At 35.6% G+C, this 25,952-nt stretch overlaps 1 protein-coding gene across 1 annotated transcript in view; it reads left to right on the plus strand.

Moving 5' to 3' along the window:
- Nucleotides 1-21,931, plus strand: part of LOC129258904 (polyphosphoinositide phosphatase-like) — a 42,681-nt gene extending 20,750 nt beyond the window's left edge. The window contains exons 19-25 of the mRNA XM_064098543.1: nucleotides 979-1,114; nucleotides 2,234-2,437; nucleotides 4,647-4,730; nucleotides 5,437-5,596; nucleotides 5,947-6,026; nucleotides 15,929-16,030; nucleotides 17,027-21,931. Of these exons, the coding sequence (XP_063954613.1) occupies nucleotides 979-1,114; nucleotides 2,234-2,437; nucleotides 4,647-4,730; nucleotides 5,437-5,596; nucleotides 5,947-6,026; nucleotides 15,929-16,030; nucleotides 17,027-17,207 (947 nt within the window). The 3' untranslated portion in view covers nucleotides 17,208-21,931. The remainder of the gene's footprint in view (nucleotides 1-978; nucleotides 1,115-2,233; nucleotides 2,438-4,646; nucleotides 4,731-5,436; nucleotides 5,597-5,946; nucleotides 6,027-15,928; nucleotides 16,031-17,026) is intronic.
- Nucleotides 21,932-25,952: the final 4,021 nt, after the last annotated feature.

A 25,952-nucleotide genomic window follows, 5' to 3' on the forward strand; every position in this document is an offset into this window, starting at 1 on the left:
TGATGGTACTTCAAAGTTGATGCTTACACTGAGCTGCATATTCTGGGAGGTTCAACATCATTGTAATACTGAGAGCATACTGCATGCAGCTAAAATAGAGTATCTGGTCCTGTGAAACAATAGTTATATGTACTAGTCCCTGCACATATGAAGTTAGGGCACTGCTAACAAGAGCAATTGAGTCTTCAAAAAATCTAAAGTGAGTTTGCATACAACATGAGATAAGTCATACTAGTCATACATACCTTATAGCAAGATCTGCATCACAGAAGTTTGGTTGCCGGTCTCAGCCTGCCCAAGGTTTGAGACTTTGTGGGTAAAATACTCAAACGCGTAAAACATCTGTATTAAGCGTGTTATAAATGTTATAATTATTATTATTACTTGGCCTGACTTGTTATTGGCATTGGTGTGTTCAGAGACTTTACATTAACCTGAAGTTAAATAGAGCGGTGTTGGCTCAGTCGGTAACGCGTCTGCCCGTCGAACCAAAGATCGTGGGTTCGAGTCCACCCCTGGCGGATGACTGAAGCCAGTGCGTTGTGTGTAAACGTCTCTCCCATGTTTCATAGATGCAGGCTATGTTACAATGGAAAACACTCCGTCCCTCGGATAGGACATTAAATGGAGGCCCCGTGTAGAGGAGAGTCACCACCTTTGCACGTTAAGAACCCACTGCACTATTCGTATAAGAGTAGGGGGAAACCCCGGTGTAGTGGTTCACCTGCATTCCCCCCAATCAGTTATATTGGGAGGAGAGACCTGCGGGTCATAGTGATTCAGTTCGCTTTTCGCCTCCCAGGCACAGGTGACGCCAAACAAATAATAATAATAATAATAATAGTCCTACAATAAAGCAATAAAAGTACAATAAAAGTTTTCAGTTGGGAAATGAAGCCATTTCAAATGCTTTGGCCGAAAATGAAGTGGTGCTTTGGACAGTTTGGTGAAACCAGGCCTTTTCATTTCTTTGAATAGATAATGACAAGCAAAGTGCAATCAACCTATTCCTTGGGGTGTTTACACCAAGAGAAGGACTTCCAAACCTCTGGGAGTTGCCCACCGACTACTACCTGCACCACAGTGATGCAGTCGGTGCTGGAACAGAAAAGAGGTATTGATATCTTTTCTAGTGTGAACATAATGATAGTTTTGATGATGATGATAATGATGATGGTGATGATGATGATGATGATGTTGATGATGATGATGATGACAGCTATGATGATGATGATGCAGTCGGTGCTGGAACAGAAAAGAGGTATTGAGATCTTTTCTAGTGTGAAAATAATGATAGTTTTGATGATGATGATAATGATGATGGTGATGATGATGGTGATGATGATGATGATGGTGATGATGATGGTGATGATGGTGATGATGATGATGATGTTGATGATGTTGATGATGCAGTTGGTGCTGGAACAGAAAAGAGGTATTGAGATCTTTTCTAGTGTGAAAATAATGATAGTTTTGATGATGATGATAATGATGATGGTGATGATGATGATGTTGATGATGATGATGATGATGATGATGATGATGATGATGATGATGATGATGATGATGATGATGATGATGATGACAGCTTTGATGATGATGATGCAGTTGGTGCTGGAACAGAAAAGAGGTATTGAGATCTTTTCTAGTGTGAAAATAATGATAGTTTTTATGATGATGATAATGATGGTGATGATGATGATGACAGCGATGATGATGACACTGATCATGCAGATACTGATGATAATGTGTATGAGAAATGATAAAGATGGTGTTGATGATGCTGTTGATGATGCTGGTGATGGTGAAGCTGCTGGTGCTAATGATGGTGGTGTTGGTGGTGGTGGTAATGGTGGTGGTGGTGGGGGTGGTGGTGATGGTGGTGGAGATGGTGGTGGAGATGGTTGTGGTGAGGATGATGATGATGATTGGAAGTATAATTATTGTGCCTATGATGATGATGATGATGATAACGATAATGGTGATGGTGGTAATAATGATCATGATGATGATTGTGATGGTGATAATGTTGATGATTGGGAAGAAGAGGATGATGATGGTAATGAGGATGTTTGTGGAGATGATGAAACTAATGATGGCTAATGATACTATTGTGATGATGGTGATGATGATGATGATGATGGTGACCATTATCATGATGATGATGATGCTACTGAGTATACATATAAGTGATCATACACATCATTACTTTCCTCTCCTCCTCCCCCTCTAGCTGTGCTCAGTGGTATGACAGCAGTGTCTTGGAATGCCTTCCCTTGCCACGAGATGAAGTCAAGAAGACAATCGTTATAGAAACCGCCGACATGAACCACCTCCCAGAGGACTGCATTGACATATATTTTGACCTCTATCGTCCATCCCAGTTGGCGTTATTGGACGAGAACTTTTTCTTCAAGCTGATCCCGCACTCACTGAGGTATTCAAACTTCATGGATCCTCAAAATTTATTATAGTATTTACCCCTCCAAACATCCTTCTTAAAGGACAAGTTCACCCCAACAAAAAATTTATTTGAATAAAAAGAGAAAAATCCAACAAGCATAACACTGAAAATATCATCGAAATCGGATGTAAAATAAGAAAGTTATGACATTTTAAAATTTCACTTAATTTCACAAAACAGTTATATGCACTTCCTGGCTGGTATGCAAATGAGGATGTTATGACATCATCCACTCACTATTTCTTTTGTATTTTATTATATGAAATATGATATATTCTTAATTTTCTCCCCATTGTCAAGTGATACGATTAATTCCTCCCTGAACATGTGGAGTTAGCATTCATGTTTAATACTACATGTATATGGTTCAGTCAAGTTGGTCCTTATTGTCAAATCTATAAAAAATGAAATATTGTATAATTCAAACAATAAAAAACAAAAGAAATAGTGAGTGATGGACATCATGGACTAAGTCACCTAGTTGTGCATATCACTGTTTTGTGAAAAATAAGCGAAACTTAAAAATGTCATAACTTTCTTATTTTACGTCCGATTTTGATGAAATTTTCAGCACTACATGTATGCTGGTTTGATTTTTCTCTATTTATTCAAGTCAGCATTTTCCTGGGGTGGACTTGACCTTTAAGAACCTCCGTCAGATGCGGGGGAGCACTTCATGAACATTATTTGTCTGACAAGTCAGATCAGACAACTTTCCTTGATTTTGATAGAGTGATAATCACAGTTCTTATGGTATATGTCAGATAACATAAGGACTCATTAGACAAAAAAGTCTGACAAGTCCTTTCGTGAAACATTTGCTCCCAAGGAATTCCAGTATGCCTACATATGTATACCACAAAATTGCAATATACATGTAGATAAAACTGTCTATTAAAGGACAAGTCCACCTCCAAAAAAAGTTTATTTGAATTAATAAGAGAAAAATCCAACAAGCATAACGCTGAAAATTTCATCAAAATCGGGTGTAAAATAAGAAAATTGTGACATTTTAAAGTTTCGCTTTATTTAACAAATCAGTTATATGCACATCCTAGTCGGTATGCAAATGAGGGGACTGATGACATCACCCACTCACTATTTTGTATTTTATTATGTGAAATATGAAATATTCTAATTTTCTCCTCGTCGTGTGAAACAAAGTTTCTCCCTGAACATGAGGTACATGTATTACCATTGTTTTGACATTTTGTGGTTCGGTCAAGTTGGTCCTTATTGTCAAATCTCTTATAATTGAAATATTTTATAAGTCAAACAATAAAAAACAAGAAATAGTGAGTGAGGGACATCATCGACTGTCTCATTTGCATGTCACTTAGTTGTGCATATAACTGTTATGTGAACAATAAGCGAAACTTTAAAACGTTATAACTTTCTTTTTTATATCCGATTTTGATGAATTTTTCAGTGTTATGCTACATGTAGTTTGATTTTTCTCTTTCGATTCAAATCAACATTTTTCTGGGGTGGACTTGACCTTTAAGTCCACCATTGGCGTAAATCCATGATGTCATGCTATTTAAGTGTGGGAGGGGGGAGAAACAATAGATCATCCCCATGAACAATAGGGTTCATTTACCCCCGTGAAGTCCGCTCATGTGAGACAAGAAAAGCAGTCTTTTTGAGTAAGTGGTCTTTCTAGACAGTTTCTTTCAGTTTAGGTGTGGTATACAGCATGTAACTGCATTGGTCATGCTGTGCTTAGTCTCGGAGGATCCACACAAAGCTGCGTGTTTTTTTTGCGCAAAATTTTCAGTCAAATAAGCCCCATGATATTTTACAAACAAATATCAAATGATTTCATCCATACCTATATTATGCTCTAAAAAATGTTGGCAAACATAATCCTTCAGCATATGCTTATGTCAGACTTGATATAAGATCACCATATTTACAGGTTTTAGTATTGTGGCTTCATATACATGTAGATTTCTCTTTGAATATCTGTTTTTATTCTAAACTTTCAATTTAAGGTTGCAGATCTACATGTACAGTATAATAGTAATAATAATAGCTGGATTTGTACAGTGTTTTTGCCGAAGAATACAAAGTGCTGCTATTCTTATCCGGCTACTTATTAGATCTTACTAATTGTTTTTATTATTATACATATTTATTTGACGATTCTCACTCAATTTGTCCTTTTGTCCCCATTCTGAAGGCACTACTCAAGCAGAGATTCAAAGGAATTGAGCCCTTTTACATCGAGAGTTTCTCCCCAGAGCAAGAGAAGCGAGGAGAACAGGTAAAATTCTTTACAATTAATTGCCATTTCATATGACATATAAGTTCATTTATGTCACATTCATGCATATTATTTGTTTCGTGTGTTTTATTTTGAATATATTTTCATTTTACTTTATTTAATGGGAGTGGGTGTGAAAGTGCTGGGAGGCACAAACTTGTGGAGCAGTGCACATATTCTACTTACCAAATCATCATGATCTTCTCAACAGTTCCAAGTCCAGTCGAGCCGCCAGAGCAGGCACTCCAAGCTCCTCGCCTGATGATGAGCTGTCTTTTGTAGGGTCACAGACTCATGTTCTGAACTTAGGCCATGCTCCAACTCTGTGCTAAAATTATGGGTGGCCAAAAATGTCAGTATTTTATCAATATTGCATCTTTCATGCTTTCACTGTCCTTTTTCATCCTGGTATGATGGCAAAGAAAACTAATTCAAATTGTAATTCTCAGACAGTGATGACTGGTCTGTGACAGATGAGCTAAAAAAAGGTGAACTTGTACATTTGGAGATCTGTGTTAAAGTTCATCTTCCATAGTTTCACCACACCTTTTGACCAGAGTTTGAATTAAGCTCGAGTTCAGAAGATGGACCACAGAGTCAAATCCTTTGTTTGCAGGGAATGTGGGGTGGGGGTGGCAGATGATAATACCTTGTTGGAAAGCAGTGTACACTTTCTAGTTCCAAATCATCGTTATCTTTTCTGCAGTTCCAAGTCCAGTCGAGCCGCCAGAGCAGGCACACCCAAGTCCTCATCTGATGATGGTTCAAGCTCCTATGGGACATCGTCCAGTAGTGATGAGACGTCGGATGATAGCTCCATGGATGGAGCACTAGGGACCGCATCCTCATCATCACCGACTATGAAGGTAAAGTAGGAGAAGGGAAGAAGGAGAAGAGGATGAGGATGAGGAGAGAAGGAGAAAGGAAAGGGAAAAGGGAAGAACTAACTAAGACTTATATGCATGTAGGTGATAAAAAAAATAGAATTGATTCAGAAAATGCCTAAAAGATTGTTGTTCATAACTATTTAAGTTTTGCATCTAATAGCAATTATACAGATTTTATTTTGTCAATATTTTTTTACTCTTATAATTTCTCCTGTTCTCATATTCTTCGAAACATTGTTTTCAATAATGTGAATTATTTATTTGTCTGTTTAATTTGTCAATAGTTTTTGCTGTTAATGTTATTCTTTGTTATTCTTTTTTTTTCACAGGATATGTTTCCTACAATGAAAGAAGTGTATGGTGTCAAAATCAAATCACCAGAGAGAAAGGATGTGGCATTGTATCAGAGGTACTTTCAAATTTCTCTATTATTTGATCCTTGGATTAGAAATATATGTACTGCAGAAATTAAATTCCAAAACACTATATATGGCAAATTTTATCCCAATATTATATATAGAAATAGAATATTTCATAAGAAAAATTTAAATGATTTTGCTAATTGGATTTTACCTTATTAGGCCAGGGGAGTGTTTCATCAACATTTTAGTCAAATAAGTTGTCAGATCTGAAAACCCCTTGATTTTGATTGGCTGAGAAGCAGTGTTACTGTGGTAACTGTCGGATAAAATTGGACTTGTCCGATAAAACGTCCAATTAGTTCTTTCAAGAAATGCTTCCCTGGTCTTTTGTCCACTTTATTAAAAAAATAAAGAATGAGGGCACTTTTCTCTTTTTTTTTCTTAATCAACAATTCCACCCTAAAGGTGTCTGAAGTGTCTTTCAGTTTAATAGACTTCCATTTTCAGAGGTACAAGAGCTTGAGACAGCAAAAATCATTCACAATTGTATCTTTCCATTGTTTTGTTTTCTCAAACTTTTTTATGCAGTGGAAAACTGCAATGCAGATAGCGATTGTTATAATTAATTTTTTTTTTTTTCATTTTACTTGGAATTCAATAGATTTGTTCACCGTGTAACGTCTGGGGAAAAGTTTACCAAATAATTTACCATAAATTTATGAAAATTACTTCTGATTTTAAATCATGAATCACTATATCACTATTCTGAAGCTACATGTACTATGTTGTTGATTACAGAATGTTTTTATTGGACACACACTTCATCATTGTGGGTCTCACCCATTAAAACACTACTGAATTTGATTTCAGATCATTTTATATCCATAATATGTTGTCATAAATTGATAATGTTAAAAGTATTGGAAGTTGTGTCACGGAGAACTACATGTATATGGCCATAAGTCGCATATAAATACTAGGTAATGTGATATGTGAATCACCTTACATGTAGTTATGTACATTCAGCTCCTGAAATGTTTAAAGAAGCCCCAACAAGTTATATAAAGAAAATGATTATTATTTTTGTGTTTGAAACAAAAGGTTACTTTGAATGAGCAGGTCACGTTGCATAAAAGTTACCATTAAATTTTGCCACGGAATTCGTGATTTTGATTGGCTGTTAATCAGCATTACCATGGTAGTTACCATTGGATGGCAAAGTTACCATGATAGTTTAACTTTTATGCAACGGGGCCCAGAAGTAGTAAAAAGCGACCACTGCACGGAACTTCTTTTTTTCCCATGCATAACTCACACATTATTAAATTTATCAATCAGTCAGACGGCAGGTCCCAAGATAGTGGCTTCTTTCATCCAAGTGATATTCATGACTTTAGATGTTTTGCATATTTAATGAGCTTGATGCGGACCAAAACACCTCTTTTCATTCGGTCATTGCTGCTCTAATTGTGCACCGAATTTCATGAATTTGGTATCATTGTAAAGAAGAAGAATCATTCTTTCAGGTCATTTGTTTGAATTTATTCAAAGATTTTGTAATATAGGTTAAAATTTTGATCTAAAATATGCTACAAAATAATTATTTTCACCAGACAAAAGCTGCTATTTTCACACTTTATTTTTGTTTGAGCCCAAATGATTTTTAGATCATGATAAAGCTGAATATGTATGCTTTAAAATGGTTAAGATTTCAAAATAAGAATTGGTTTAATCGGGTCAAGATCACACTTTTCATTGGCCAAGTACATAAAGCAGCTTGAAAACAAGAATACTGCACTCTGATTGGTCAAAGAGACCACACACTGGCAAATTCCAACGGTTCCAGTGCCTGGGTTCATGGGAAGGTCACACTTCCCATGTGGTAATCTCCTCAAATACCCCGCGCCTGTTGTTCTGTGAACCTTATCCCGCCAATCAGAACTCTGGATTTCATGCAAGTACAACATTTCAGAAATCTCGTCTTTTACCTTGGTGGGAAAAGTGTGATCTTGACCCGATTAAAAGGTGCCGCATATCAAGAGTGGCATTGTGAGAAAGTACAGAAGTTCAGCTTTATGGTGATATACACTGTAGATATCATTGAGGCTCAAAATAAAAAGTTTTGCACAATTTGCAAAAGAAAACAGAGGAAGAAAATTCAGTTTTGAGGCACATTTTCAGGCCAGAAATTTACTTATTTAACAAAATATTGTATACAAAATAAATGACCAATATGAAAGAGTAACATTTACTCTATCTGATGGTGCAATAATATTTAATTTAACTTGAGGTTAAAACAGGTAAATTCTTAGAGAAAGAAAATCTCACGAATCACAAGATTTTGCAAGGAGGAGGATTCAGCCACGAGATGATTTTGATGAATCTGGCCTTTTTGCTCATTAGCATAGGGACCTGCGGTCTGACTGCAATGGGATTACGTATGTGCATTCTGCATTGTACTAACACCCGACTTGAAGTCAGACCCATGATCCACTGTGAAAGAGCCCCCTCATTGACAATAATTAGGTTAATGCCCTCAGCTGTTCTGCTTCTTGTCTAGTACAGCTTGGGAAATATTGAGGGGAATAAGGCAATCATTAAATATAAAACTTGGCACTTGAATTTATAATGTCTTGTAAAAAAATATTATTTGCGTCTACAAGCTCTTGATAACGCAGAAATGGAGCAGTCGCAATGGCCCAAATTCGCAGAAGAGTCTTAAAAACCATGGACTGTGGAGATCTGGTGTATAATTGCACCTTTATTTATCACATGACAGATGCATGCTTTTGTAAAGAGTCTACATGTACTAGTAATAATGTATGCTGAATTCCGCACAATTATACAGAAAATCAGTATACGTGTAGTACATAGTTTAAACTTCCTCCTGGATTAATCCTCTTCTGTGAATATGGGCCTTTATATCCACATAATATACTAACTTCCATATTCTTTCCTTTCTTTTATCTTTTATTTTGTCATGGTTTCGCTCAGGTGCACAGCAATTTGCGATAATGCTGGGTAAATCACACACAAAAAGAAATATCTTAAATTTTGATTTTTTTTTTTGCTGCTTCACATGTACATGTACATGTACTTGCTTAATTTGTTTAATTGCTTTGATTGATCATGCATCTTCACACAGAAATTCTGGGATATTGATATTCAAGGTTGTTTGAATTTTTATTTGTTTTATTCTTTACTTTTTGGTCCAATTTGTAATATGTACTTATAAAAGAGGGCCTTCATCCTACAAGCTCTGCTATTTAGCTGACCCCCCCCCCCCCCCCCCGTTTGATTGATCATAATTGGAAAATAATTGAGATGAAATTGAATTGGTAAAGGTGCAACAAGGTGAATTATAATTATTTTAATATCGTCTCACATTTTGAAAAAGGTGTAGTGGCTGTTTTTTTTTTCACATCCATTTATTCTTTTTTGAAACTTTGCATTTTCCCATTAACAATATTTATTTCCCCCTCTCTGTAATATTTTGTCCTTTTCTTTAAAAAAAAAAATCCTGTGGAACATTTTATGCATCTTACACATTCAATGGTTGTAGTGGGTTATATCCTGAATGATCAATTCTTTAGTTCAGATGATTATATACAAAAAAGATAAAGACATGCAGATGTTTGTACTTTTGTCAGGATCAAGACAAAAAAAATTAATGGAAAACCGCAAAATAAAGCCACTAACACATATTGTATAGTGGTTATAGTGGTTACAGTAATGTTTGACCAACACATTCATACAACGCAGTGCTGAGCTAGAATAGTGATAAACACTTTTAGAGGGATTTACTCAAACTTAAATTAGGCTTTAGAGCTGTTGTAAAGTATGATAAATCTGAAGTTTATTCATTTGTAGAAATTGAATCCATTGTTAGGTGAAATATATGAGCATGTCATAAAACAAATTTGTGTAAATGGTGCAATCTATGTAGAATTCCCTATCCAATAGAGTAATTTCTTTTAAACTGAAAATTTCAAAGTTGAAAAGATTGGGGCCAAACTATTTCAAGTACATTTCAATCTTTGTTTTGATAGAATAACTTTTCATGCATGGTAAGGACTTAATTTTTCAGGATACAGACTTTCTAATTTGTAGATTTCTGGTTTATACAATATTTACATCTAAAAGATAAATGTTCAAAATGGCTGTCAAAAAAAATTTAAACTGTACTGAGAGAGGGGCTTGTTCAGTGGTTAATACTTTCAAATTTCCACAAAGAATCAATGAATGTACAATCATGTATAATTTATAACCCTCACTAGTATTATTAAAGTGTAGTGACTCACTACACTTTAATAATAAAACATTAAATAATTTGAATGAGAGTTTATTATAATTCACAATATCAAATATTTACTGAAGCATTAGACAGGCTTTAAAACTTGGTTGTTTTGTCTTTCCATGTAGTTACTTTAGTGAAATGGTTCTTCAGTGACAATGTATGCATGTAAACAATACATACTTTCAAGTGCTTACAAGCATGTCCATATATATATGAGAACATTTTCTTTAGTTTGCTTTGGGAGTTGTGTTTTGCTATCCTTTCCTATACATGTTATATCCTTTGATTTTGGGGAAGAGACTTCTGAAACATAAAGCCTTTAGTTTCATTTTTTCCTTTTTTTTTCATTGTCCCTCTAGTTCCCTTGTTTAATGTAATTCTGTACTTTGACCTCTTACCGTAATAGAACCGGGTTATTTGAGATTATTAAACATTCTTTTGTTATGGCTATCACTCAATTTTACCTGTTTTGGTAAGCTTTTGCTTGTAAGGCTACTAGCTTCATCCGTCTTTTGTCTTAAAGTGTAGATGGCGAGGTTGCTGCTATACATGTAGCACAATTAGCACAACATAGAGTTACCCGTTGTTGTTTTGTCATCACACCAATTATTTGAATCTGCTCATTGATCCAAGCAATTCTTTTTACACATCTCATCTTCACAAAACTTCAAGGAGGTTTTTTTTTTTTTTTTTAGATTTTAATTTTGTGATGTCACAGGTGTGCAGCAGTCCTTTACATTTATATCATATGATGAAGATACCCTTATAGCCATTTTCTCTGCAAGTAGAAAATGATTTTACCTGTTAATTCAATCTTTCATTACACGAATAGTAGGCATGTTTATGTTATTCACATTATGAAACATTGACAAATTCGGTCTATCACAAAACATACTGTACACTTTACATTGCAGCTGCTCACATACAGTGAGGTAAAAAAAAAAATCAAGACTCTAAAACTCTACAATTATTATTTTTGAATGATTTTCTAAACCATCATGTTGCACTTAATTCCTGCTTTGATTAAAACCAACACCCATGTCAGGGCACGTTCGTCCTTTAATGTTTTATCCTTTTTTGGGGGGGAGATCCACTGATTTTATTAATCAGATAAACATTGGTACAGCTGCTGCTGCAGTAAAACATTGAATAGCGCCACCTTACAATGAGAATGGGAAAGTGATTTTCAAGATGTGGAATCACAATGCACAGTTTTACCCTTTTCAAGCTGTTATGGAAAAAAATTTGTAATGCACAGTTTTACCTTGTACAAGCTGTTGTGAAAAAAAAAAAGTAATTTATCTTGGGGCATCTGGATTAAATGAAATTTGGATTATGTGTCACAGCATACAGAGTGATTGCTAGGCAGCTAAAAACAAGTGGTGTTTTTCTGATGTATTTGTGTGAATGAAATAATGTGATATAATACTATTTTTTAATTGCTTCAAAATCCCCTCCCCCAACTGCAGGAAATCCATGGCTTTAAACAATGATAAAATTAGGGTTTGATTTATATATTTAGGTTAGTTTAGAGCAATTCATTGCATTAATTGTTAAACAACAAAAAAAGCTTGCTGGTAATAGTGATTATGCTGCTGATGACGATGATGATGATGATGATGATAATGATGATGTTGAATAAAGTGATGATGATATTGATGATAATGAGGAGGATGACATTGATATTGATCAATAACGATGATGATGATGGTGATGGTAATGATGATAAGGATGGTGGTGGTGGTGGTGGTGGTGGTGGTGGTGATGATGATGATGATGATGATGGTGGTGATGATAATGATGGTAATGATGGTGGTGGTGGTGGTGGTGATGGTGGTGATGATGATAATGATGATGGTGGTGGTGGTGGTGATGATGATGATGATGACTGATTGATTGATTGGTTTATTGATTGATTGGTTTATTGATTGATTGGTTTATTGTTTCACATTCCACCAAAAAGTACAGGTATCCATCTTGAACAAATAAGAACATAATAAAAAATAATTACATTCACTGTTCAACAAAGTAATTGAATTGAGTAGGCCTATCGTGAAATATGAGAAACCTATTAAAAAGCATAGCTTGAAATCATAGGTTCCCAGAAAAAAATGATGATTAAAAACTCCAATGAAAAAAAAATGCAATGAAGAAAGATGAATCAATATTAAGAAATATAAATACATTATATACATGTACATGTAGAGGTCTACATGATATTCACTCGGGTAAAGCGAATACCCAGTATGTACAAGCATACGATTGTAAAAGAAACTTTTCAGTCTACGTGTAAAGGAATACAATGAATATACAATGATGATGATGGTGATGATGATAATGGGGATGATGGTGATGATGACGATGGTAATGATGATAATGGGGATGATGATGATAATTTTCTTCTATTATAATGAAGGAGATGATAGTGATGATTGTGATATTGGCAAATAAGGATGATTTTCTCCTAATAATGATGGTAACAATGAAGGTGATATTAGATGATGATGATGTTGATCATGATGATGATGATGATGATGATGATGGTGATGGTGATGATGATGATCTGATGATGATGATGATGATAGTGGTGATGATGATGATGATGTGATGATGATGGTGATGATGATGATTGCTGTATTGATATTAATACTGCTACTGTTGATGAAGATGACGGTGAAATGAAGGTAATATTAGATGATGATGATGAAGATGATGATGATGATGATGGTGATGATGATGATGATGATGATTGCTGTATTGATATTAATACTGCTACTGTTGATGAAGATGACGGTGAAAATCATGGCAGTATTATGATGAAGGTGGTTTGGCAAGGATGATTATAATAGGATAATTCATGTTTTTACAACAAATGTATCACGATTAGTTGCAAATACATGTATATACACAGTGGAAATTGATAGATAATAATCAGACTACGCCTCCAAACTATTGATCTTATTGTTATGAAAAATGCAAAATTGTAGTGCAAGGCCATTCTATTGTCACTTCTCTTTGTTGTGCTTTTCCTCCATTGCTTGATTTGTGAAAAGTACTGACAGATGTTTGTGTTGTACATGTAGCTTCAAATCGTAGCTAAAATCATGATTGTTGTGCTTGCTTGCATATTTCATCATTTTGAAATTAAAGCTGTTTTTAAAGTATTCTGATAAAAATTCAATTTGATTGAAATAAATTTCAAATTATTCGATTGAGATAAATACTCAATTGAATCTACCTAATATGTGACTCCCCAGTTCAAAATCTTCAATAAATCAACAATGGTTTGGATTAAAGAGCAGACCAGAAGCTTGAAATTGGTGCAGTGGCTTGCCAAAAATTATAGACTATCTATATTACTTTATTTGTTGTTGTAGAAGATTTCATAGCGGGTGTTTCAAGAAGATATTTGTGATCAATTGCAAATATTCTGTTGCAATTTTACAACTGATAGATCAACGTTAGTTATAGCAAATCAGATTAATCTTCTTGTTTCAAGGAGCAGATTAGCACTCATTCACTAATTTTCTATTAACTGCAAGACATATGATTGATTTAGGGACAAAAAATAGACTTGCAATTGATCGCAAGTTTCTTGCAACACCCCAATAAAGCAAGGTCAATGAATAGTTTTAACTTGGTTCCCTGTTATACATTGTACCTTGTAAGATTTGTTGAAGCTCTTAGCAGTAACAACTGAACTATGAATGGCCATCTTAACCCTATGTAGCGCTCCCCACATATTTTGGACAAAGTTGCAGTGTAGAGTAAGAATTATTCCTTCAGATTCAAAATCAATAAATAGATTCCATATTTTTCAACCCATCCTAGAATACTTTACATTATGGTAACTTTGCCATGCAATGGTTACTTGCATGGAATCCTTGATTCTGATTGGCTACTAATCAGCGTTACCATGGTAGTTACCATTGGATGGCAAAGTCACCATACTAGTAACCTGTATGCAACCGAACGGGACCTGGCATGGTAAAGAAATCAATGTCTCCAACTTACTGTTACTTTTTTTTTTTTTAGTTGAAGTGTAAAATGTAAAATATTCTAAATTAATCTTATGGTGAAATTGACAATGAGAAATTTACCGTACTTTGTTTTATGTTACATGCACAGCGATTTTCTTGTTGACATGATATACTACTGGATAGTCAGTAATCTTTGATATCCCATTTTGTAGTATGTATACATTACATTAAAAATAAAACTATATAGTTTTTTATTAAAGGTAGCATTATATTTTGCATGTTGAACTTTGTATATTATTCCTCATATATTCTAGTTTGTTTATTTGGCGAGGGGTATAACTTTCCGTACTTGAGTAATTTTCCATAATCAATTCAAGACATTTTATTATTCACATTCATCCATTCTGATTTGAGTTTCAAAACAAAAAATGGCATAATGATTTTTTTTTTTTTCAATTTGATATTTGGGATGGACATTTTTTGTTCGCTTTGCTCTGCATGATACATGTTTACATGAGTCTTATAGAGATGCTAGATGTCATGAATGTAAAATATGTTCCTTCGTTTGATAAATCATCTTTAGACATGCATGAAAATTACAAAGCTTGCTATTAAAAGAGGTAGTGAAATTATATTGATCATGTAAACATATTGGATGGCTTTTTTCAAGAGTTTGCTAGAATAATTTCTACCTTTGGGGGTATGCATATTGGAAGCATTTCATTGAAAAAATAGTGATTTTCACAGACTATTTGTTATAAGCTACTGAAATCCTTGCATCTGATTGGTTGAGAGTAAAAGTAGTCGGGGAAAATTGCTGACTAAACCTCTCATGAAATGCTCCCAAGATGAGTGTGCTTTTTAGACCTAAATTTCCAGATTAAAGTGCATTGAATGTGACATTGCTTGTCAAAGTATACAATAAATCAAAGGAAGTTTGAAAAAAGTAGGTTCAGAGCTTTCAGGCTAATATGACGTGTCGAAATTGATCAGCAATGAATATTTCATTAAATGCAGACAAATTCTGGTGAGAGTTTCAAAGAATATTCACAAAAACACGGATTGAAGTTCAGACTTGCATGCTGTACAAGCTGAGTGAAACTACCAGGAATGCAGAAAACATTCAAAGAAACTATTGTATTTTGATTTCAGTAGTGCTTCAACAGTTGAAGAAGAGTTGTTCTTTCAGAGAGGCTGATATTTTTCAAAATTAAATAACTATAATTTGGGCTATTTACAAAGGTTCTTGCCTGACAACTACATGTACATGTATCTTATTGTGGGTTTTGAGGCAGATGGTATTGATTTTAGTCCACATTGTAAGGGGGGGGGGGAATGATGCACTTTAAACAAATACCATGCCATTTTGGATATGAAAGACAAGATACTGAATGGGAGAAAATTGTGAAAGATTGAATTTTTGCATGAAAATCACAGCAAATTTGAGTTAGAATATCCCAAAAGAAAGTATTTCTAAAACAACCAAGTATAATAAACGGAACAAAACTGGGTGTACTGTTGTAATGATTGAATGTACATGTATGCATCCTTCATGTACATGTATACGGTGAAGAGATTATTGGTTGCAATTTAGATGTATTCTGTTGTGTCATTGTATCTCTGTAACTGTTGTCCCTAAAGCTTTGATGGTAATATTACTTGATCATTGCAGGTTTTCAGCTGTTGGAATTAACTCTAAACAAGAGGTGATGTCCCGACATTCAGACGTCTCCAATTCCCCCATCAGAAGGTGCATGAAGAGAGCCACTAGGATGTAAGCATTCACATGTACATGTATTTGTTTCCTATCATCAACATACATGTAGCTATGGAACAGTGTACCATGTTCACTTGGAATGCAAGTAGTTGGTCTACTTAGATGATACCACATGGGCTAAAATCATTTCTCTATGATCAATTTGGTCTACACTGCACTTGCTCTAATACCAACTTAGTCTAATTCTCATTTGGTCTAATACCCATTTGGTCTAATACCTAGGTGGTTTAATTTCCACTACATCTACTTATCATTTAGCACTTTATCAAATGAAAATTTTGATCATAAACAGTTCATCTTATCAAATAGACCAAGTGGTGTTAGACCAAATGGATATTAGATGAAATAGGTACAGCCAAACTGGAAATTAGACAGAATGGTAAATGGGCCAAATGGCAGTTAGACCAAATGGTTATATCCCAACAGGTGGTAGGCAGAGTAGGATTAGACCATGTGGGGTGAGACTGAAGGGAAATAGATAGAGAGAATTTAGACCATTTAGTAACTCACATAGAATAACATGAATAACATTTGGATCTGAATAAAATGTGGATTTACAGAAGATTAAACTAAAAAAATGCCAAGTTTTTATGATATTTTTATGATGAGCTTTCTGTACACAGCCTCTCAACAGACAATCCAGTTCTGTCAGATGATGCACGTTAGCTGGTGCTCAATTCATTTTATTCATGTCTGCATCAACAACAACAATAATAATGATAATACGCATTTATATGGTGCCATCTATCTAGAAATATTCTATTCTGAGGCGCACAAGAGAAAGAAAGAATTAAAGAGTTTGGATGAGTGTCAAAGTGCCAATAATACTGTTAGAAAAGATAAGACTTCAGTTTAGATTTGAGAGTCTCTCGTGATGATATGTGATGTTATCATTATCCTTCATTATCATCTTACCCAAAGATTAAATACATGTAGACGAGATAGAAATAAAAATGAATGACAATTATGTTTCGTTTTTTCCTCTCATTGCAGAATCCCGAGTAGTGTTTTCTCCCTTGACACCTCTGTGAAGGTCACGCCGCCGACCGTGGACAGAGTGTCGCGTTCGATGTACGAGGCCTACGTGCTTTGCGGAGCCAACGGTCCGAGACCCTGTTTGGCCAAAGACCTGAGTCGATACAGGGAGTACATTCGGGAGCCAAGATATCACTGATGGGCGGATAGAGTGTCTCGTTCGATGTACGAGGCCTACGTGCTTTGCGGAGCCGACGGTCTGAGGCCTTGTTTGGCCAAAGATCTGGGCCGATATAGGGAATACCTTCGCGAGCCAAGATATCACTGATGGGCGTTCTTTCAGTAATTTTTCTTTCCAATTTCCGACGGCGTCTCACTAGCTGGAATCCAGTGTTCTGATAATTGGATGTTGGGAAACTGATTTTTTTACATTAAAGTGCACTCATTGTTAAGGAAAAATCCACACCGAAAACAAGTTGATTTGGATAGAAATAGAGAATCTAGAACAGTACATTTATAACACTGAAAATTTCATCAAAATCAGATGTAAAATAAGAAAGTTATGTTTTTTTTGTAATTTTACTGTAGCCCATTTCTTTTTGTTGACAGCTTGTTTTTCGAGGTCTATGAATATGGACCTTATAAACTGGTACCTGCTGAATATTGTTGTATTTGCCAAAAGTGATAACTTGTGGCAATTTTACCGAGAATCACCTGCACTGCTCACAGCAATGAATATGTGGGAGTATACGCAGGTTATCAGCCTAGCTGTTTCAGCTATTCTTTGTTATATTATAAATGCAAGAGCATTTTTTTTTTTTTTTTTTTCCAATTCATTAAAAAAAGTTGATATCATAATCTTGTACAAACAAAGAGACAATAAAAATTAAAACATATCATTAAAACATAAATAAATACAAGCAAAAGTGATAATCAAAGTTTTATTGCCAGATCATTGAAACAATATAAAACAAGACGAAAGATTTTGAAAAGAATTCTGTGCACCAAGTATTCTCTTAGCGACTTTCTTGATAAATATCATGTGACAGAATTTCAAAGCTCACTTTTTTTTCCTTCGTCTTTCCTACAACTCAAATATTATTTTAGGTCCTTTTGGTACCATGATCTTAGTGAAATGTAACCAACTGCATAGACCCGCCCTACTTGCTCTAAAAGGCACGGTATTGACGAATGGAAGATCCCAGATAGGAATCCCACGGTCCCAAAATCAGTCCGGTTCAGGGATATGACGCATTAGACAATCAAAGCATCAATAGGGAGCCATCTGATGCCATCTGTCTTTTGTTCTATGACAGCTCCAGTCTGCCTCCCTTCCTCTCCTGACAACGCCTCCTTCGAAAGTGTGAAAAATCTTGTTGTTCCCATCGATTTAGGGGAACAAAAGAGGTGTTCCTGATTGCCAAACAAGCATTGTTAAGGAGATTGCATATTTGGCTGGATGTCAAATGCATGGTGACATGTGTGCAGTACGTGATCCCTGGTGTATGCGCTGTTTAGTGCTAGAAAGGCATTGCATGATAATTATCTGACCACGTATTTGAGAGAAAGTGTGTCAAATGAAAGATCCTTGTGTGCTACAATTTGGTAGTATATTCCTGTTTCACCATACATGCAGTCACTGAAAGGGCAAAAAAATATATAAATGCCATAGTTTTACAAGTTTTATTAACTTCTAGCACCATCTTTTAAAGCCACTTTGAAACTCAAGAACCTGAGCTACCCATTTAGTACCTAGACTCTTAGTCAGGAGGCAACATTCACATGTTGTCTTATGATAAATGCACACTAGAACAATGAATAATTTTTTCTGAGCTCACTTTACAGCATTCATACCACAACATTCGCCAAGTTAAAATGTGACCTGCGACCCCCAAAGGCAAACCAACAATAATTCAACCTTAATTTATTTCAAGATTTTTGTTTAAATGATATCAAACTCATCAAAATTGATCAACATTAGCCCACCCAAGTAATTGATTGAATGTCATTTAGAAGAAATTCAGTGAGAGCTTCCGAAATAAAGGAGAAGCAGTGGCTGTACTCGACCTAGGTGAGGTGAATGGGTGCCCATTACTATAAGACATTCATGCCGCTTTCACACTGAAGGCGAAGTGGAGTTACTCCGGAGTAACTCCGGATTGAGTTGATACGCTTGTACTGCGGACCGACTTACGCCCCCTTTCAAACTGGCAAGCGCCGCAGCGGTGTATCCGCAGTCGTTTCTGTGGTTTCCAAGCGAGTTTGCGCCTTATGTGTGGCGCGCGGAATCTCCTTCATGCGGAAATGAATGAGATAGGCGATACTGCACTTCCGGTGTGGACTTGCTCCTTTTGTAACCCTCTTCTCAAAGTGGGTTGAGTTCTCCACTTTGAATCCAGATCAAAGTAATCCTAGAATTTTCATACTGCCCTCCAAAGTGGAGTAACCCCTTCTGGACTCCAGAGTAACTCCACTTTGGCTGTCACTATGAAAGTGGCTTCAGATCGGTCTATTTACTAGAACCCATATTGTCACACCATTTTAAGTCACAAAATAAATATTTTCTTAGGATTCTTATTTGCAAGAAAACAAATTACAAGCTGCAAGAATCAAATATCAAAACCAATTTCAAAGTCAATTTCGAATATTGGTTTGACTTTTTTTTTTGCAATTTCCTAATGCTTCTCATAGAGTTTAGAATATAAATGGAAGTCATTTAGATTTGTGATTTAAAGATAATTTTTATCACTTTCAAGCTTTTGAAATAATCATGATGTTAATCAAGAGAATTCAAAAAGAGTTAAAAGATTCTTGCCATTTTTTTCTTCAGAAGAGATGAGATATGTGAGGGCATAGTGGTCTAGTGGTTATGACTCTTGTCTTTCAATCTGAGGGACGTGGGTTCGATTCCCAGCCATGGCGTGTTTTCCTTCAGCAAGAAATTTACCCACATTGTGCTGCACTCAACCCAGGTGAGGTGAATGGGTACCCGGCAGGAAGAAATTCCTCGAATGCCAGAGCGCCTGTAGGTAGCTGGGCTATAGCCGGAAAATAATAATAATAAAAACATTATTGTAATGTGCAGTTGAGTATGTGTACATATAGAAATTGCGCAATATAAATGTACAATTTATTTTTTTATTTTTTTGCATTTGTTTTTGCCAAAACAAAGTGTATATGATACTTTTTATATTCATATCTAATATTCATCACTTTTCATTGATAATGATAATTGCTATTCACTGATAATTCTGAAAAAAAGTATAACTTCATACATGTAGCACCAGTAGAAAAACCAGAGTAGAAAATGAATGATCATTACGTGTTTATAAAACGATGAGGGAAATACATAACGATCAGCATGTGTCTCAATATATTCTCTGGGGGCGGTTCGTTTATCTGGTATCATTCGGGGGTAATCTGTCAATATTATCAGTATTTTCAGGTCTTTCGCCAGATAATTAAAATGCAGCGAGTAAGTACGCCTCTTCCGCCTCCATTTAACCTTTTTTTGCCTGGAGTTTACAAAGTTTGCAAGTTCATGGCTGCACCATCCATCGAACTTCATCAGCCTTTTTCACACAATGCATAGGCGAATAGTTGCAAAAACAAAAAATGGACACGCCCCCTTCCAATGTACATGTACCATATTCTCTGTGACATGTACATGTATGTACACATACTCCCCCGACACGCCCACTTTTCAACCTTGCTATGTCCTATTGAGAGTTATGAGAGTTATGCAGACAGTCAGCCCCCAGTCATCTAAAACAGAGAGATTTGCATACACCCTGCCTCCTCGTGTTTGCACTTCCTTGATTGTTTTAGAAGGTAATCAACACCATCTCAAGATCATCCAATTGTTATGGGGTATGCCGCCATGTGTTCTTTGTATCTTATTGTCTGGGTGTCTCTTTCATCCTTCCCCTCCAACCATAGTTGGTCTGTCCTTCGTACCGGCTGTGAAAAAAAAAACCCAGGGATTCATGGATTAGGTGGGTTGTTGTGGCCCAGTGGATTAGTCTCCAGACTCTAAAACAGAGGGTTTTGGGTTCGAAATAACTTGAAAGGTAACTTTCCTCCTATAATTTTTTTACCTCTATAAGACTGATTTGCCCACAAGATTTGGGTTCATAGCATTCCAAATCCAAAGGACTCTTTCAGCTGGTAATTCAATAATTATAATTCCTTACTGGGTCAGACAGTAATGTGTAAGGCTTATAAGCCGATGGTCAGTTATTCTTTTATTTTGCTCGAAAAGGGTACCACTATACAATTCTGTCTGAAGGCAAGGTTTCAGTGCATTGTTTGCTGCTATGCTAGGCAGCCCACGTTGCCTGCCTGCCAGATCCTTGCAGACATGGTGTAGGTGAACATTGATTATTTGTTGCCTTTTTAAAAAAACTTGCAAGAACTTGTGCTTATGAGTGTGACTTCTGATGATAATGCCCCTTTTGATGAAATAAATTATTCCTTTTTAATCCAACATTGCTTTTACTTTTTCAGACCTTCGTGTAGCAGGCATTGAATCATAGTTTTTCGGACAAGCAGTCAAAGTTACCAACTACATCATTTGCTAACAGCTTACTATGATTGGTGCCCATATCTACTATCGTGCTTTTCTAAAGCAACCCCTTTTAAGGATACATTTCAGATCTTTTCACGAAAACCACACTAGATGAAATACAAATAGGGCTATCTACACAAATTATTTATTTTTATAAACTTTATTTTCATAGTATGGCTGTGCAATTATTTTTCACTCATTGTTATCATGGAGAATTCATGTTATTATCTATTGATGCTGTAACAAAATACAATTATATATATTTGATAATTATAAAAGTTGATTTTGCAAAATATTTATTTATACTTTTGTTTATGTTATAAAGTTTTGACCTTTTTTTTTTCTTTTTGAAATTTAGTAATTTTGTTTGGTCATCTGCTTATTTATTCATTTAATAAATTAGGAGGTTGGGGAGTGTTAATCGAAGAAGAAGGAGGGAGATTTGGAGGAGTTTGTGGTTGGGGAAGAGAAAAGAGATGGTTAAGGTGGAGATGTGGTTGAAGAGGAGAAGGCAGTAGTGGATCGAGGGGGATTAGGATTTAACCCCCCCCCCCCCCGGCACCTCTGTCTCCCTAAAAATAATAAATAAAGGAGTGTAGGATCAACTTCCAACACCCTTCCCTGGTTTCGAGAGACGCAGAACAGTGCAGTTCATCGTTTTGGGGTCAACTTGTCAAATCCCCTTCGTGATCGCCACGGGAAGGGTGTGGTCAGAGACGAGTGGTATTGAGCTGGTTTGGGAAGGAAGGAGGGATGGTTGAGGACATCATGGACATGGTGGTTGGAGGAAAAGGTGTATGGGAATACGGATGAGATGGTTGTTGGAGATTGAACAGATGGGTGACGCGGAAGAAATATTGGTTGACGGAGATAAATTGGGAGTTGTAGAGAAGCGGAGAACGATAGGGAAAAGGGGAGAATATTGAGCAAACTGTGTTTTTATGAAAAAAGAAGAAAGGGTAAGAAGATGGTGATTTTGAAAGGAATATGATGAGGAATTAAAAATGATGGTTTGTGGGACAAAAATCAAGGGAGGTGTTGAGAAGAGGGATGGGATGGGAAAGAGAGGAGTCGAGTGAAATGGGAATCGAGAATCATGTTTTTTGTTTGTTTATTTTTTTAAGAAAGAAATGCAAAAGAAAAAGAGGAATAAAAAAAAACTTGACAGAAGAATTTAGATCGACTGATGTGAAGTAAGCCGTATGAGTATAAAAGAGACTGTTACTTCACACTGGTGGACTGATTTGATGAATTACGAATAATGTGACGGAATGTGAGTTTGTGTAACAGAGGGCGAAGGTATTCGATCTGATAAAGGCAGGGTGACCAGACGTCTCGTATTTCCCAGGATCGTCCTGTATTTTGTCCCGGGGTCCCGACAAACCCTTCCCGGGACGCCTATTTGTCCCGTATTTCAGAATTTGAACAAAATGTGAAGTTTAAAAGTGACGAATTTTCATCGAATAACCAACAGAGGACGAAGCAGAGACAACAATAAAATCGATAACTAAACTTTTGCTATTTCTGCGGTGATTTTCTTGCTTACCCAATACATTGCGAACGAACTGGCCTCCTGCCTGTGTGTAGCAGGGCTTCTATAGCTAGGCATGTAGGATCGGAGCAGATTCTCAATGGTGCAAACAATAAGATGATAAACAGTTTTTCCACCAAGATAATCACAAAATCGGCGGGAAATTTGTATAATTATAATATGGATTCTCAGATTACTGATTTGGAGATGTAATGGGAGGAACAAGCTATTGAGTTTTCATAAAACTAGTTCAGCTTTCGTTTAGTCGAGCGCCCCCTCACGCCAAGGGAGAGAGCATGGGAGGTCGTGGCTCTTACCCTTGGCCGATCATACCAAACTCCGGGACCAAACTTCCCCTTTAACATGTTAAAACGGGATAATTTTCGCAACCACTACACAGGTGCATCGTAGAACGTAGAGAATCTACGGAAGAAGATGGAGGGGAGAGGAGGAGGAAGAAAAGTGACTGGAACAAGAGGAAGGGAATAACCCCGGGGAATAACTGGAAAATGAAAAAAAAAATCAGACTGATTTATTGATTGAATTTATTTTTCTTCATTTCAAACAAATTGACAAAGTAAGTAGGAACAAAACAGAATATGAATAACAGAAATGAAAAAAGGGAACTCTTTGGAAAGCTTCGCTTGTTTATGTGAGTCCCCTGAAATAAATAACTAATTAAAATTGATCAAATACAAATAGAAATTAAAAATATTAAATAAAAAAATACAATGATTTGAAGAATACTAATGGGTCAAGCTTCGTATGTTTATGCACCATACAAAAAATTAATACAATCATGACAATATATTCATACCCATGATATACACAAATATATATATACAAGATAACGATTCAGATATTGTATATAAGATAAATTTAACAAGACGAGGGAATATTAACAGAGATAAAAAAAAAACAAAGACAGTACGGTGTACAGAGGAGGAAAAGACAGGACAAAACAGGACAGAGAAACAAAAAACAAAACAAACACTACAGATAACAAGCCAAAAGGCCAGAACAGACAAAACAAACAAGAAATATGCACATTAAGAATAGAAAGAGAAGGTAAACATGTGAGGAGAGGGGAAGAGAGAATAAAAAAAAAAAGAGGATGCTGGATATCTGCGGTTTATATTTTGTGGAGAAGAATTTTCTTTAACCCATTACTGAAACTAAAATGTGTCGGTTTATTGCGCACTGATTCCAAAAGAGAGTTCCGAAGTTGTGTACCGGTAAAAATAAAAGTTTTATTCAGAAGGATGGTTCTAGCTCTTGGTGGGTGAAATAGTCCGGCAGACCTTGTTGGATAATGATGAATATTGACATTTTTAGTGAACATGGAATAAAAAAATGTTTGGTAGTTCATTTCTATCTAAAGTATACATAAGCTTTCCAAGATTATAACTATATAAATCACCGACCTTCAAAAAATTATGATTGTAGAAAAGTGCATCAGTGTGTGCACGAAAATCTGTATGACAAATAATACGCATAGCCTTTTCTGCAAAAGTACAATTCCCCCATGCTATTATGCCATAGTTTAAGTGCGGCAGAATCAAAGTTGAATACAAATTAAATAATATATGGGTGGGGAAGAAAAATGTTACTTTATTTATAATACCAATATTTCTCGAAATTATGTGACAAATGTGATCTACGTGTTCCTTCCAGGATAAATTGCTGTCAATAGTTACACCAAAAAAATTAGTACTGTTAACTCTTTGTATGCTAGTATTTTCAAAAATAACATTGCCTGCAAGATCATCTATAATATTACTGAAGAGCATATAGTTTTTTTTTTTTAAGATTAAGTGGTAATTTATTGGCTTTGATCCATTCTGAAACCTGTTCGAGTTCATGATTAATGGTGGCAAGTGAATGGCGTGGATCCTTGTGGGAGAAAAAAAATATTAGAGTCGTCAGCAAACAAAATAAAAGATAAAATATTGGAAGACTTGCAAAAATCATTAATATTATATATATATAAGGAAAAGTAGGGGACCCAAGATAGAGCCCTGCGGAACACCACAGTCAACCATTTTTGTTTCGGAGATAGTATTTTCGATAGAGACAAATTGTTTTATATTGTCTAGGTAGTTCCTGAACCACTCCAAGGCTATAGACCAGTTCGTAGTTAAATCAGGGACAATTTTGGTCAAATGACCTTTCATTTATTTCATTATGATAGGCAGATTTCAAAGCAGGATATAACATATGCATGCCTTACATAGCAGGATGAAGAAATGGAATTATACCAGGTGTCTAGAATAGCACACCATTGAAGACTCCATTAAGGTATTTGTTGCATTTCTACTTTGAATGCATATTATAGCATGTTGTACAATGTACTCGGCAAACTGCAGTGAAATACCAGTCGTGGACGCATTTTTGTTCTTTGTGGATGCAAATGAAAAACACAATTGAAAAGAATATATGAATAATCAAGACACCAAAGTTGGTGCTTATCTCATTAAATTTTAAACCACCATGCCACTTTAGTACAAATGACCTTTCTCTGATCATGCGCAGCATCTTATGATCAGTGCGCAGAATGGAACTACGAACTGGCTTATTCCTCTGACTCCATAATAATTAAGTTTGTATAATAATATTTCATGATTAATGGTATCAAAAGCCTTGGAGAAGTCCAGGAACACCCCAACAGTATGCTCAAAATTGTCGATTCCCCTAGCAATCTTGTCAACTATAGTTAATAAAGCATGTGTAGTATTATGATTCTCACGAAAGCCAAATTGTAAAGGATAAAATTAATCATGCATATTAAAGAATTTCGAGGTGCGAACAAATATCAGTTTTTCAAGAACTTTAGACAAACATGTTAA

Source organism: Lytechinus pictus, chromosome 4 (genome assembly GCF_037042905.1).
Source record: "Lytechinus pictus isolate F3 Inbred chromosome 4, Lp3.0, whole genome shotgun sequence".
NCBI lineage: Eukaryota > Metazoa > Echinodermata > Echinoidea > Temnopleuroida > Toxopneustidae > Lytechinus > Lytechinus pictus.